Source organism: Haematobia irritans, chromosome 1, assembly GCF_050003625.1.
Source record: "Haematobia irritans isolate KBUSLIRL chromosome 1, ASM5000362v1, whole genome shotgun sequence".
Lineage (NCBI taxonomy): Eukaryota > Metazoa > Arthropoda > Insecta > Diptera > Muscidae > Haematobia > Haematobia irritans.
In genome coordinates this window covers 181847871-181865053 of record NC_134397.1, presented here as the reverse complement: position 1 = coordinate 181865053, position 17183 = coordinate 181847871, and the positions used below count along the sequence as shown (strand labels likewise).

The following is a 17183-nucleotide window of genomic DNA, read 5'->3' as shown; positions in this document are numbered from 1 at the left end:
TTGACACCTTCCGGATGTTAGTATTTAAGAGCTATTTTATGTTCTCTCCTCTCTTCATTTATGAGAAGTGTTTTGATTGATTTGACAGGCTATCGTTCAAGAGACAATTGCATGTTTTTTTTTTTGTTACATAGAAGTGAAAATAAAAAAATGCATTGAAGCTCTAATACACAGACAAAAATATTGACTTTATATGAAAAATTATGAAACTTAAATTTTAGGACATGCAATTTACACAATATTAAAGACGAATTTCTTTAAAATTAAGACATCTTAATTAAAAGGCAGTTCATGATATTTTTAAACGTTGTTTTATTAAATTTAGTATACGAATTTGTAGATATGTGAAACAGAAAACATTGTTGATATCAATAAATAATCTTTCAAATAACTGCGATGTCGAATCTTTGGATTAAAAATAAAAGGGGATCAAATATAGATTAAAGACTTATTTTGAGAATTTCGCATCATTCGCTTAAAGTTTTTTTTATATTAAAAAAACTTGTTTGTTCTTCTAATTCTCCATGTCAAGTTCAGTTGTTTCGATTATGTTTTTACTCATGCGAGGGCAGAGTACTGCATACGTTGGGCATGGGGACTTTTTCAATAGTCTGGCGTTATTCTTCCGCCTTATAATAATAGGGCTAATACAATTATTTTGACTTAATAATTTTATTTTCAATTATTAATTGTTAATAAAAAAATCATTCAATCATCAAAACTTAATTTTCGGAATGAACCATTTACACCAAACTCCGCTTCATAGGAAACAACTTCTCCAGATCTCAACTCTTCGGAACATCCATATAAAGTGTCCTCATCAAAGTATTGGCGATAGTTTTGCAACATATCCTCCATGTAGGCTATACATTCTCCAATATGGCCATTGGTTCCACCATATTCTTCGGGTAGATTACATCGGGGTATGTGTGTATAAAGTTCCTCAAGGGATTTCACAGTAATAATCTATGGGTGATAAGAACCAGATACGATCATATCGTTTTCAATCATAAATCTCAGTCTCAGTCTACTTACCGGATGTTCCAATTGATTCTTCATCATCATTTTAATAATGCTAATGTGACATTGAATGTCTCTACCTACATTAATGACATATACCTCTTTGATGCGTAAAGGGCAACAATCTTGCAACCATGTCCAATATCTCTCAAAGATGGTACGATCAAATCTCTTCAAATGATCGAATGTTATATTCGCCAAATCCAAAATTTGACTAACACCAGCCACGGTGGCATAATCATTTTCCAACCAAATTATTTCCATGGCCATCATAATAAATTGGAATATTTCTTTTACACTAAAACGGTTGGGATCGAATTGACCGAAACGGGCTATAAGTATTGCAGCCTTGTCACTACACCGGGGAAATTCTGGATAGTAGTGGACCCTGCGAGAAGATATCAAAATTAAAATTAAACAATTATATAACGCCGTAAGTTCGGCCAGGCCGAATCTTATGTACCCTCCACCATGGATTGCATAGAAATGTGTACTAAAGACTGTCATCCACAATCAAATTACTTGGGTTGCGGTAACACTTGCCAATGGCAAGTTATCTTAAAACTTCTTTACATCGTCTTCTAAATTGTAAGTTAGTCCATACGTGGTATATATTAGACAAAAAAGGTATGTATAGGTAAGTCTACAAATAATTACGAATCGATATGGATTTTTGCACGGTACTTAGAGAGCCAGAATTGAAATATGGGGGGTCGCTTATATGGGGGCTATATACAATTATGAACTTGATATGGATCAATTTTTGTGTGATTGGGGATCGATTTATCTGAGGGCTATATATAACTATAGACCGATATGGACCTAGTTAGGCATGGTTGTTACCGGCCATATACTAGCACAATGTACCCAAATTCAACTGAATCGGATGAATTTTGCTCTTTCAAGAGGCTCTGGTGGTCAAATCTGGGGATCGGTTTATATGGGGGCTACATATAATTATGGACCGATATGGACCAATTCCTGCATAGTTGTTAGAGACCATATACGAACACCACGTACCAAATTTCAGCCGGATCTGATGAAATTTGCTTCTCTTAGAGGATCCGCAAGCCAAATCCGGGGATCGGTTTATATGGGGGCTATACGTAAAAGTGGACCGATATGACCCATTTCCAATACCATCTGACCTGCATCAACAACAACTAGTTGTGCCAAGTTTCAAGTCGATAGCTTGTTTCGTTCGGAAGTTAGCGTGATTTCAACAGACGGACGGACGGACATGCTTAGATCGTGTCAGAATTTCACCACAACCCACAATATATACATACTTTATGGGGCCTTAGAGCAATATTTCGATGAGTTACAAACGGAATGACAAAGTTAATATACCTATCCTATGGTGGAGGATATAAAACCAAAACTTGGGAAGGCGGTAAACAAATATGGTAATCTTCAGTCATTTTTACATGAAAAATGTTTTCAAAATTTTATTTTTGTAGAAAATTTTGTCAAGATTTTATTAATCTGTACAAAATTTCAAGAAAGAAAGAAAATTTTGCCAAATTTTACTTCCATAGAAAATGCTGTCAAAATTTTCTTTCTATAGAAAAATTTGTCAAAATTTTATTGCTATATAAAATGTTGTCAATATTCTATTTCTATAAAAAATTTTTATCAAAATTCTATTTCTGTAGAAAATTTTGTCAACATTTTCTTTCTATAGATAATTTTGTTAAAATTTTATGTCTATAGATTTTTTTTTCAAAATTTTATTTCTATAGAAAATTTTATCAAAATTCTATTGCTATAGAAAATTTTGTCAAAATTTTCTTTCTATAGAAAATTTTATCAAAATTCTATTGCTATAGAAAATTTTATCAAAATTCTATTGCTATAGAAAAATTTATCAAAATTCTATTGCTATAGAAAATTTTATCAAAATTCTATTGCTATAGAAAATTTTGTCAAAATTTTCTTTCAATAGAAAATTTTGTCAAAATTTTATTTCTATAGAAAATTTTGTCAAAATTTTATTCCTATAGAGAATTTTGTCAAAATTTTATTTCTATAGCAAATTTTGTCAAACTTCTATTTCTATAGAAAATTTTGTCATTTCTATGGAAAATTTTGTCAAAATTTTATTTCTATTGAAAATTTTGTCAAAATTTTTTTTCTATAGAAAATTTTGCCAAAATTTTTTTTCTATAGAAAATTTTGCCAAAATTTTTTTTCTATAGAAAATTTTGTCAAAATTCTATTTCTATAGAAAATTTTGTCAAAATTTTATTTCCATAGAAAATTTGGTCAAAATTCTATTTCTATAGAAAATTTTGTCAAAATTTTTTTTCTATAGAAAATTTTTTCGACATTTTATTTCTTTAGAAAATGTTGTCAAAATTTTATTTCTCTATGATATTTTGTCAAAATTTTATTCCAATAGAAAATTTTCTCAAAATTTTATTTCTATAGAAAATATCGTAAATTTTTTTTCTATAGATTTTTATACCCTGCGGCACACTGTAGAATATTTTTTCAAAATCTTTTTTCTATAGAAAATTTTGTCAAAATTCTATTTCTATAGAAAATTTTGTCAACATTTTCTTTCTATAGATAATTTTGTCAAAATTCTATTTCTATAGAAAATTTTGTCAAAATTTTATTTCTATAAAAAATTTGATCAAAATTTTATTTCTATAGAACATTTTGTCAAAATTTTTTCTATAAAAAAATTTTGTCGACATTTTATTTCTTTAGAAACATTTTGTCGACATTTTATTTCTTTCGAAAATGTTGTCAAAATTATATTTCTCTATGATATTTTGTCAAAATTTTATTTCAATAGAAAATTTTTTCAAAATTTGATTTCTATAGAAAATATCGTAAATTTTTTTTGTCTATAGATTTTTATACCCTGCGCCACACTGTGGAACATTTTTTCAAAATCTTTTTTCTATAGAAAATTTTGTCAATTTTTTTTTCTATAAAAATTTTTGTCAATTTTCAAAATAGAAAATTTTATCAAAATTTTATTTCTATATTCTTTTCTATTTTGACAAAATTTTATTTCTATAAAAAAATTTTGTTAAAATTTTATTTCTATAGAAAATTTTGTCAACATTTTATTTCTATAAAAAGTTTTGTCAAGATGTTATTTCTATGGAAAATTTTGTTGTAGAGGTTAAACTGGGGCCTGTTCTCAATATTCATAAGCCATACTCACCCCAATCGATTTATGTCAAATATACGACTGGACATGCAGCGATTCTTATAGATCTCCGGGAATACATTGTAGTAACTAAAGAAATTGTCTATACGTTTTTTAGTTTCCTCCAAACTGAAATGGCATCTTCGAAGGAATGCCACTAGAAATTGATCACTTGTTCGGGCTCTTAAGTGCCGTTGCTTTTTTATCCATGCCCTTAGGATATCTAAATCCTGTTGAATTCGCTCTGGAGTTTCATTTAATTTTATCCGAGCTATATCCGAGAGTGTGGGCGATAGAGGTCTCATAGTTTGCTGTAATCCGTAAACCGTTCTGGGTACTCCGATGGACTTGTAACAATGAACTGATTGTACAGATGGGATTTTCTAGAGTATTCATCATAATCTCATCGATTTGGTTTCTGCCAGAAGCGTTAAGGGTAGCATTATTAACAAATATCCCACAATTAAGTGATAGCCATGGATAATTGATGAGATAAGCTTCAATTTAGGGGCTCGATATTTGCTTTTCAATTCCATAGCCATATCACAAATACCCTATCGCTGGGATGAGGGATAAGCAAACCATAGTCATGTTAAATTTATTAATTTCTAATGGTATTAACACTGGGACAGAGGGGAGGGGAGAATAAAACTGCTGGTGCCCTTCCTTAATCAATAGAAACAAATGTTTATCTGTCAAATTTTTATGGCTAAATATTAATAAATTTTACCACCTTTAATAATCTAGAATTGCCACTGAATTCATGTTGCGTTCTATGCAAATTTGAATATAATTTATGCAATCATTTCGTGAGAACTAGACGATTTGTTTGGTCTGACATTCCACAGTGGGGGTGTTTGGTAATAATATTTGAACTTTCACACATATTGAAATGTGAAATTCTTAGCTACACAAAAATTCCCGAAAATTTTTACAATTAAAATTTTAATTGAGTTTTAAAAAAATATTCAATTAAAAATTTAATTGATTCAACAATTTTTTTTTAATTGAAACAAAAATCAATTACAAAAATTGATAGTATCAATTAATTTTTTAATTGATACTATCATTTCGGTGATTGAAGACATTTCAATAAAAACAAGTATATACGGCCGTAAGTTCGGCCATGCCGAAGCTTATGTACCCTCCATCATGGATTGCGTAGAAACTTCTTCTAAACACTGCCATCCACAAACGAATTACTTAAGTTGCGGTAACGCTTGCCGATGGCAAGGTATCTTAAAACCTCCTAACACCATCTTCTAAATTGTATGTAAGTCCATACGTGGTATATATTAAATCAAAAAAGACGATCCAATACGTATATAATTCAGTTTGACAAAGTAGACATAAAATTTTGACAAAATTTTCTACAGAAATACAATTTTAACAAAATTTTCTATAGAAATAAAATTTTCACAAAATTTTCTATAGAAATAAAAATTTTGCAAAAAATTTTCTATAGAAAGAAAATTTTGACAAAAATTTCTACAGAAATAAAATGTTAACAAAATTTTCTATAGAAATAAACTTTTGACAAAATTTTCTATAGAAATAAAATCTTGGTAGATTATTTTTGGCTCGAGTGGCAACCATGATTATGAACCGAATAAAATTTGAACAAAATTTTCTATAGACATAAAATTTTGACAAAATTTTCTATAGAAATAAAATTTTGGTAGATTATTTTTGGCTCTAGTGGCAACCATGATTATGAACCGATATGGACCAATTTTTGTGTGATTGAACCAATTTTGGTATGGTTGTTAGCGACCATATACTAACACCACGTTCCTAATTTGAACCGGATGGGATGAATTTTGCTCCTCCAAGAGGCTCCGGAGGTCAAATCTGGAGAACGTTTTATATGGGGGCTATATATAATTATGGACCGATATGGACCAATTGTGGCACGGTTGTTAAAGATCATATACTAACACCACGTTCCAAATTACAATCGGATTGGATGAAATTTGCTTCTCTTGGAGACTTCGCAAGCCAAATCTGGGGATCGGTTGGGGATCGGTATGGGGGCTATATATAATTATGAACCGATGTGGACCAATTTTTGCATGGTTGTTAGAGACCATATACCAACATCATGTACCAAATTTCAGGCGGATCGGATGAAATTTGTTTCTCTTTGGGGCTCCGCAACCCAAATCTGGGGATCGGTTTATATGGGGGCTATATATAATTATGGACCGATGTGGACCAATTTTTGCACGATTGTTAGAGACCATATACCAACACCATGTACCAAATTTCAGGCGGATCGGATGAAATTTGCTTCCCTTGTAGGCTCCGCAAGCCAAATCTGGGGATCGGTTTATATGGGGTCTATATATAATTATGGACCGATGTGGACCAATTTTTGCATGGTTGTTAGAGACCATATACCAACATCATGTACCAAATTTCAGCCGGATCGGATGAAATTTGTTTCTCTTTGGGGCTCCGCAACCCAAATCTGGGGATCGGTTTATATGGGGGCTATATATAATTATGGACCGATGTGAACCAATTTTTGCACGATTTTTAGAGACCATATACCAACACCATGTACCAAATTTCAGGCGGATCGGATGAAATTTGCTTCTGTTTGAGGCTCCGCAAGCCAAATCTGGGGACCGGTTTATATGGGGGCTATATATAATTATGGACCGATGTGGACCAATTTTTGCACGATTGTTAGAGACCATATACGAACACCATGTACCAAATTTCAGGCGGATCGGATGAAATTTGCTTCTGTTTGAGGCTCCGCAAGCCAAATCTGGGGATCGGTTTATATGGGGTCTATATATAATTATGGACCGATGTGGACCAATTTTTGCATGGTTGTTAGAGACCATATACCAACATCATGTACCAAATTTCAGCCGGATCGGATGAAATTTGTTTCTCTTTGGGGCTCCGCAACCCAAATCTGGGGATCGGTTTATATGGGGGCTATATATAATTATGGACCGATGTGAACCAATTTTTGCACGATTTTTAGAGACCATATACCAACACCATGTACCAAATTTCAGGCGGATCGGATGAAATTTGCTTCTGTTTGAGGCTCCGCAAGCCAAATCTGGGGACCGGTTTATATGGGGGCTATATATAATTATGGACCGATGTGGACCAATTTTTGCACGATTGTTAGAGACCATATACCAACACCATGTACCAAATTTCAGGCGGATCGGATGAAATTTGCTTCTCTTTTAGGCTCCGCAAGCCAAATCTGGCGATCGGTTTATATGGGGGCTATATATAATTATGGACCGATGTGGACCAATTTTTGCATGGTTGTTATACAAACACCAAACACCAAATACCAAATTTTAGCCGGATCGGATGAAATATGCTTCTGTTAGAGGCTCCACAAGTCAAATCTGAGGGTCCCTTTATATGGGGGCTATACGTAAAAGTGGACCGATATGGCCCATTTTCAATACCATCCGACCTACATCGATAACAACTACTTGTGCCAAGTTTCAAGTCGATAGCTTGTTTCGTTCGGAAGTTAGCGTGATTTCAACAGACGGACTGACGGACGGACGGACGGACGGACATGCTTAGATCGACTCAGAATTTCACCACGACCCAGAATATATATACTTTATGGGGTCTTAGAGCAATATTTCGATGTGTTACAAACGGAATGACAAAGTTAATATACCCCCATCCTATGATGGAGGGTATAAAAATTAATTGAATCAATTAATTTCGTGATTGAATCAGAAAAATTTTGTTTGTTTGTAGGCTTGAACTATAAATTATATAAAATTACATTTATTTCGACAAATAAGGCACTATGAATCTAAATGAAGGATCCCCCTACACTGAAAAAAATATTTACGCGATATTAAAGATTATGGAATCTAAATTTTAGGATGTGCAATTTACAAAATATTAAGGACAAATTTCTTTAAAATAATAACATTTTAATTAAAATAACAGGTTGGCTGAAAAGTCCCCGGTCTGACACATAGATGGCGTCGCTAGTATTAATGCATATTATTTTTATATAGTACCAACCTTCAAATGATTCGTGTCAAAATTTGACGTCTGTAAGTCAATTAGTTTGTGAGATAGAGCGTCTTTTGTGAAGCAACTTTTGTTATTGTGAAAAAAATGGAAAAAAAGGAATTTCGTGTTTTGATAAAATACTGTTTTCTGAAGGGAATAAATACGGTGGAAGCAAACACTTGGCTTGATAATGAGTTTCTGGACTCTGCCCCAGGGAAATCGGAATTTTGTTACGATGAAACAGAAGGTCTAACATTTCAAAATTGGTATTCCAGATATGAAGACATATTTTTGGTGGAAGGTGAATCGCTGGATGATGCAGCCAGGGTAAGACTACTAATGAGGAAATTAAATCCTGTGGCCTATAGCAAATACGCAGCGTTTATATTACCGAAAAATCCAAGGGAATTATCATTTACTGAAACAGTCAAGATTTTAAAGGAAATTTTTGGGTTACAAGAATCGTTGTTTAGCACAAGATACAAATGTTTGCAGATTGCCAAGAAGCCTCAAGAGGATTTAGTGTCATATGCCGCAAGAGTAAACGTAGCCTGTGAGAATTTTAAGCTTTCCGAGATGAGTTCGGATCAGTTTAAATGTCTCGTATTTGTATGTGGGTTACAAGGACACAACGATGCCGAAGTTAGAACTCGATGTTTATCTTCACTAGAAGACGGTTCTAACAACACCCTCAACAAGCTAGTCACAAGCGCTCAAAGGCTACTAAATTTAAAGCATGACACCGCCATGGTACAAGATAATACACCAGCGAATGTACATGCTGTCAAATCAAATTTCAAACATGAAAAGGTGAAATCCAATGAAAATAAGAAAATTCCTAAAACCCCATGCTGGAATTGTGGAGGAATGCACTACTCAAAATATTGTAACTATACCAAACACATATGTACCCAGTGTAATGTAAAGGGACATAAGGAAGGTTATTGTAAGGCCCAAACATTAAGCAAACCAACACAAAACCATAAGAAATTCAAGAATTTCAAAAAGTCAAATTCTCCTCAGACAAGTGTTGTGCAAGTTAACCGTCTAGTACGTGGATCAAATAGAAAATATGTTATGGTCAATATCAATCCGTCATCATCAGAGAATGGTTTAGATTTAAAAATGCAAATAGATACAGCCTCAGACGTATCAATTATTGGAAAGAAACAATGGATTGAAATGGGTAAACCAGGATCAAAATGCAAAAACAAATTCGTCACCAGTGCTTCCAAGGATAAAATTAACCTTATAGCCGAGGTTCAATGTCGTGTACGGCTATCAGGTGATGTACAATCATGTATTTTATCTGTAGTTGATATTGATACTCTTTGCATTTTTGGTGCAGATTGGTGCGAAAAATTTGGCCTATGGGACAAGCCACTAAGCAGTGTGTGTTGTCAAATTCAAGCAAAGGGCTCATTAACCTGTGAAATGGCTAAGATCAAGTCAGAATATACTGACGTGTTTCAAGACACCCCGTCCAAATGCTCTAAACTTCAAATACAACTGCATTTGAAACCAGATGCGCAACCAATATTTAGAGCAAAAAGACCTGTGGCATACGCTATGCTCCCATTGATTGAAGAGGAATTGCAGCGGTTGCAATCTCTAAACATCATCTCTCCTGTCGAATACTCAGATTGGGCAGCACCAATTGTTGCAGTGAAGAAATCAAATGGCAAGGTTAGAATTTGTGGAGACTACTCGTCAGGTCTTAATGATAGGTTAGAGCCACATATGTATCCGTTACACCGTCCGGAAGATCTATATGCCAAGATTGGAAACAGTTGCATGTTCACGCATATTGATTTGTCAGATGCATATCTACAGACTGAAGTTACACCTGATTCTGCAAAACTTCTTACCATAAACACCCATAAAGGGTTATTCACATTCAACCGTTTGGCTCCGGGGGTAAAAAGTGCTCCTGGTGCTTTCCAACAGTTAATGGACACCATGCTGTCTGGAATAGACGATACAGCATCTTATATTGATGACATAATTATAGGCGGAAATACTGTGGAAAAACACTTACAGAATGTGCATCAAGTTCTCAGAAAATTACGTGAGTACAATTTCCACATCAAATATGATAAATGTAAATTCTTCACAAAAGAAGTGAAATATCTGGGCAACGTCATTAAGCCATCAGGGCTATATCCGGATACCCAGAAGATCAGAGCAATTTTGGATCTTCCAGCACCCAGGGATAAAACGGAACTAAGATCTTTCCTTGGATCCATCAATTATTATGGAAAATATATTCCTAACATGACTAATTTAAGATCAGCTTTGGATCATCTACTTCAAGAAAATGTAAAATTTGAGTGGAATGAACAATGCCGCCAAGCTTTTCAAACATTCAAGGACATTCTTAAATCAGAACTGATGCTCACACATTACAATCCATCTCTACCAATCAAAGTCGCAGCAGATGCCTCTGGAAAAGGCATAGGAGCATTCATATGTCACATTTTTCCTGACGGCTCTGAAAAAGTCATTGAACACGCCTCCCGCACACTAACTGCAGCGGAGAAAAACTATTCCCAGATAGAGAAGGAGGCATTAGGTTTAATTTATGCGGTCAAGAAATTTCACAAATATATCTTCGGAAGAGAATTTATTTTATGTACAGACCATAAACCTTTACTTTCTATTTTTGGCAGCAAGAAGGGAATTCCAGTGTACGCGGCAAACAGGTTGCAGAGATGGGCATTAACTTTAATGATGTATAATTTTAAAATCCAGTACATCAACACTGCAGATTTCGGTTGTGTGGATGTATTATCAAGGTTAATAAACAATACATCAAAACCAGATGAGGACGTTGTAATTGCATGCGTAACGCTAGAACAAGATTGTGAGGCATCACTTCGAGATCATTTCAAAGAATTACCCGTAACATTCAATATGGTTAAACAAGCCACCCAGAAAAGTCCAATATTACAGAAAGTTATCAAATCCCTTCAAAATGGATGGACCTCAGATTTATCGCCCGATTTAGTACAGTATTATTCCAGAAGAGATAGTATGTGCGTTATTCAAAAATGTGTTATGTTTAATGAGAGAATCGTTATACCTGAAATATTAAGACAGAAAATTCTGAAACAATTACACCGAGGACATCCAGGAAAAGAGCGCATGAAAACTCTAGCTAGAAGTCATGTGTATTGGCCGGGCATTGATGAAGATATAGCAATTTTTGTGCGAAATTGTCAAAAATGTGCATTATCTTCAACAAAACCCGTTAAACATACACTCCAATCATGGCCATTGGCTTCAAGACCAATGGAACGAATTCATATCGATATAGCTGGACCATGCAATGGTAATTTTTATTTGGTAATTGTAGATGCCTATTCAAAATGGCCAGAAATTGTTAAAGTTCCAAATATTACAACGTCAACAATGATTTCAAAACTAACGGAATTGTTTGCACGCTATGGAAATTGCGATACTCTGGTGTCTGATAACGGCACGCAATTCAGTAGTGAGAAATTTACAGAATTTTTGCAATCTCGAGGAATCATTCACATAAAAACTGCTCCTTATCACCCTCAATCAAATGGGCAAGCAGAACGCTTCGTGGGAACGTTCAAAAGAGCCATGAAAAAACTTAAGGATGAGGGAAATGACGATCAAATACTCCAAATATTTCTGCAAACATATCGATCCACTCCTAAAGAAAATTCAGTTTCGCCGGCAGAGTTGTTTTTTAATCGAAAAATTAAAACCACTCTTGATTTGTTAAAACCAAATAGCCAACGAGAGGATAAGGAACGGAACTCAAAAATGGAGGAACAATTCAAGCAAAATTCAAGCGTGGTGAAATGAGCACGGAGGACGGTGAACGCAGTGGACGACCGAAAGAGGTGGTTACCGAAGAAAACATCAAAAAAATCCAAAAAATGATTTTGAATGACCTTAAAATGAAGTTGACCGAGATAGCAGAGGCCTTAAAGATATTAAAGGAACGTGTTGGTCATATCATTAATCAATATTTGGATATGCGGAAGCTCTGTGCAAAATTGGTGCCGCGTGAGCTCACATTTGACCAAAAACAACAACGTGTTGGTGATTCTGAGCGGTGTTTGCAGCTGTTAACTCGTAACACACCCGAGCTTTTCCATCGATATGTGACAATGGATGAAACATGGCTCCATCACTACACTCCCGAGTCCAATCGACAGTCGGCTGAGTGAACAGCGACCGGTGAACCGTCTCCGAAGTGTGGAAAGACTCAAAAGTCCGCTGGCAAAGTAATGGCCTCTGTTTTTTGGGATGCGCATGGAATAATTTTTATCGATTATCTTGAGATGGGAAGAAGCATCAAGAGTGACTATTATATGGCGTTATTGGAGCGTTTGAAGGTCGAAATCGCGGCAAAACGGCCCCATATGAAGAAGAAAAAAGTGTTGTTCCACCAAGACAACGCACCGTGCCACAAGTCATTGAGAACGATGGCAAAAATTAATGAATTGGGCTTCGAATTGCTTCCCCACCCACCGTATTCTCCAGATCTGGCCCCCAGCGACTTTTTCTTGTTCTCAGACCTCAAAAGGATGCTCGCAGGCAAAAAATTTGGCTGCAATGAGGAGGTGATCGCCGAAACTGAGGCCTATTTTGAGGCAAAACCGAAGGAGTACTACCAAAATGGTATCAAACAATTGGAAGGTCGTTATAATCGTTGTATCGCTCTTGAAGGGAACTATTTTGAATAATAAAAACGAATTTCGACAAAAATGCGTTTTTCTTTGTTAGACCGGGGACTTATCAGCCAACCTGTTAATTTGCTGATGGCCTCAGTTGCCAATGTTTTTATACCCTGCGCCACACTGTGGAACAGGGTATTATAAGTTAGTGCATATGTTTGTAACACCCAGAAGGAGGCGAGATAGACACATGGTGTCTTTGGCAATAATGCTCAGGGTGGGTCCCTGAGTCGATATAACCATGTCCGTCTGTCCGTCCGTCCGTCCGTCTGTCTGTGACCACATTTTTGTGATCAAAGTCTAGGTCGCAATTTAAGTCCAATCGCCTTCAAATTTGGCACATGTTCCTAATTTGGGTCAGAATAGAACAGAATAGAAGAAATCGGTTCAGATTTAGATATAGCTCCCATATATATCTTTCGCCCGATATGCACTAATATGGACCCAGCAGCCAGAGTTTTATACCGATTTGCTTGAAATTTTGTACAAACATAACACTTAGTCGTATAGTCAAGTGTGCAAAATTTGACTGAAATCGGTTCAGATTTAGATATAGCTTCCATATATATCTTTCGCCCGATATGGACTTATATGGCCCCAGAAGCCAGATTTTTGGCCGAATTTGGTTGAAATTTTGCACAAGGAGTACAATTAGTAGTATAGCCAAGTGTGCGAAATTTGATTGAAATCGGTTCAGATTTAGATATAGCTCCCATGTATATATTTCGCCCGATATGGACTAATATGGTCCTCAAAGCCAGAGTTTTGGCCCAATTTTGGTTGAAATTTTGCACAGCGAGTAGATTTAGCATTGTAGCTATGCGTGCCAAATTTGGTTGAAATCGGTTCAGATTTAGATATAGCTCTCATATATATCTCTCGCCCGATATGGACTAATATGGTCCTAGAAGCCAGAGTTTTGGCCCAATTTGGTTGAAATTTTGCACAGCGAGTAGATTTAGCATTGTAGCTATGCGTGCCAAATTTGGTTGAAATCGGTTCAGATTTAGATATAGCTCCCATATATATCGTTCGCCCGATTTACACTCATATGACCACAGTGGCCAATCTTTTACTCCGATTTAATTGAAATTTTGCACAGGGAGTTGAATTAGCATTGTAGCTATGCGTGCCAAATTTGGTTGAAATCGGTTCAGATTTAGATATAGCTCCCATATATATGTTTTTCTGATTTCGACAAAAATGGTCAAAATACCAACATTTTCCTTGTTAAATCGCCACTGCTTAGTCGAAAAGTTGTAAAAATGACTCTAATTTTCCTAAACTTCTAATACATATATATCGAGCGATAAATCATAAATAAACTTTTGCGATGTTTCCTTAAAATTGCTTCAGATTTAAATGTTTCCCATATTTTTTTACTAACATTAGCCGACTCACATTTTTGTATGTATTTGGGACAAACCTTTATATATAGCACCCAACACATTTGACGGATGTGACATGGTGTCGAAAATTTAGATCTACAAAGTGGCGCAGGGTATAATATAGTCGGCCCCGCCCGACTTTAGACTTTCCTTACATGTGTTTTTTTTTTTATTTTATGCTAGTATTATATTTACTATAAATTTAGTATTAATTATAAATAAATATAAAATAAATATTTGAAATAAAGTTTATAATATTTGCTTCAAAAAATATGATTATTAAATTTGAGTTCCTCCGTTTTAGTTGAAGTGGGGTTGGTTGTGACGGAAGTAAAACTCAGGAATATACAAGGTTAGGTTAGGTTAGGTTAGGTTAGGTTAGGTTATGGAGGATGACACGAATCCGAACTAGCGGATTTGTGTCCACTTAGACCATAGTAGGTCCATTCCTCAAACTTCTTTCCATCTTCCTCTTGGTGTCTGTCTCGCTCCGGCCGGAATGAGTCCATTCTATGATAATATACAGGAATATACAAGGAAAATATTTAATATTTTATGTCACAACCGTTTCTTTAAATAAAAATTTTTCCAATGAGGTCAAAGGTAACTCAATTTGAATAATTATTTTTTTAACAAGTAAAATTATTTTTAAGCTTAAAGTCAAAGGTAACTTGATTTGGAAAATTAATTTTTAACAAACAAAAATTAATTTGCCACAAATGGCAGATAAAATTGCTGATACAGCTGAACCATGGGACATCAACGCTATTGCATCAAGTTCATCGGAAGGTTCTTCATCATCCGAAATTCAAAATTTGGAAATGAAAATCGATGAAATGACAAAGAAAATCGAAGCTATGAGCACTGGTTCCAGAAGCCGTTCCAAATCGAGTCGGTCAAGCAACAATTCCAAAGGTAACAATACCAAAGGTGTTGGTTTCGCTATAAGTTCCGAGAACAAGCAACGAAATGTGTACAGCCGAGTTCATTTCCGACAAATCTTTCATCGGAAAACTAGTAGACATCCCGTTTATGGTGACAGACGGGGTTAGCCGAGAAATTGGTCGCCTATTTATAAGTAATAATGAGCTCAATTATGAGTTTCTCATCGATACTGGAGCAGACGTCTCGGTATTCGCCGCAGGTTCGGCAGAAAAACCACTTCATGCATCAGAACTTGAGTTGTTTGCTATTAAGACCTAAGGCATAGTCCAATTACCGTTAAATTTGGGATTAAAAAGAAACTTTTCCTGAACTTTTATTCTAGCCAATGTCAACAGACCCATAATTGGTGCCGATTTTTTAAGCAATTATGGATTACTAGTCGACGTAAAAAATAATTGTCTTATGGACAGTGTCACAAAATTTGGTAGTAAAGGCATTTCATGTTACGGAGAATTCCATTCCGTAAAATCGATTTCAGAAAGTTCTAAACTTTACACCCTATTGCAACAATTTCCGAATCTTACGCAAAATGATGTTCAGAGAACGTAGAGGGTATCTTAGGAGCCACTGTGGTGCAATGGTTAGCATGCCGGTCTTGCATACAAAGGGTCGTAATGCTGTTGACATTTCGGAGTGTTTCAAAGTTTCTTTAAGTGATTTCAACGCAATGTGGAACGCCGCGGCGTTCAGAATAGGAGGAGGTCCCTTGTCATTGAACTTAACATAGAATCGGGCAGCACTCAGTGATAAGATAGAAGTTCACCACTGTGGTAATGCAATGGAGTGAATAGTCTACACTAAAAAAATATTTACGTGATATTAAAGATTACGCAACCTAAATTTTAGGATGCGAAATTTACAAAATATTAAGGACAAATTTCTTTAAAATAATGAAATTTTAATTAATATAAAGTTTAAAATCTTTGTTTCAAATATTTTTTCCATTAAATATAGGACACAAATTTTGTAAATTTGCGTCCCTCAGTTAAAGAACTAAGGCTAATTTTCCTTAAAGTAAAGAAACACATTTTTGATTTAAAAAAATTGTCCTTAAATTAACTGAAATATTGAAACTGTAGATTTAAGATAAAAACGTTTCAAATGTAGGCTAAGACTTATTTTGAGGATTTAGCGTCCTTGGTTTGAAGTTTTTTTTTTTTGGAATTAAGAAAACATTTTTAACTTTGAAGTATCCGTTATAATATGGATTTTTAAACTGGCATTTGTTTGTACGTGAGTACCTTTATTAACAAACCACGAAATGAAGATAATGCAAATTTTATAAATGAGATCTGTATCTAAATCTGTATCCAAAATATTATTTCTTTAGAAAATTTTGTCAAAATTTTATATCTCTAGAAAATTTTGTCAAAATTTTATTTCTATAGAAAATTTTGCAAAAATTTTATTTCTATAGAAAATTTTGCCAAATTTTTATTTCTATAGAAAATTTTGACAAAATTTTATTTCTATAGAAAATTTTGTCAAAATTTTATTTCTATAGAAAATTTTGCAAAAATTTTATTTCTATAGAAAATTTTGCAAAAATTTTATTTCTATAGAAAATTTTGCCAAATTTTTATTTCTATAGAAAATTTTGTTAAAATTTTATTATATTTAGAATATTTTGTCAAAATTTTATTTCTGCAGAAAATTTTGTCTCCGAATAAACTAAATTTTTTAAAACACTTCAAATTTTTGTAACTAAACAAGTTTTTCGCAAAATAGTTTCCATTGCGTTATTCATTAGATCAATGTACGGCCATACGGTAAATGAAAAGCAACTTTCAATTACGGAGATCATTTTATGCTTCCTAGAATGTTAGACTAGCGGATGGGCTGAATCAATCCATTTTAATGCCCACCACCATAATAATTTATTTGAAATATTTCAATCGATTTTATTTTTTTGAATTTTATTTTAAG

General features: G+C 34.3%; 1 protein-coding gene across 1 annotated transcript; it reads right to left on the bottom strand.

The window, feature by feature from the left end:
• Positions 1-653: 653 nt before the first annotated feature.
• LOC142242936 (alpha-tocopherol transfer protein-like) lies at positions 654-4522 on the bottom strand. Its single transcript, XM_075314412.1, has 3 exons — positions 4202-4522; positions 1036-1408; positions 654-966 (listed from the first exon to the last, which is right to left on the bottom strand). The coding sequence occupies exons 1-3, from the start codon at positions 4489-4491 to the stop codon at positions 709-711; spliced, it is 921 nt and encodes a 306-aa protein (XP_075170527.1). The 5' UTR covers positions 4492-4522; the 3' UTR covers positions 654-708.
• Between the last annotated feature and the right edge of the window lie 12661 nt (positions 4523-17183).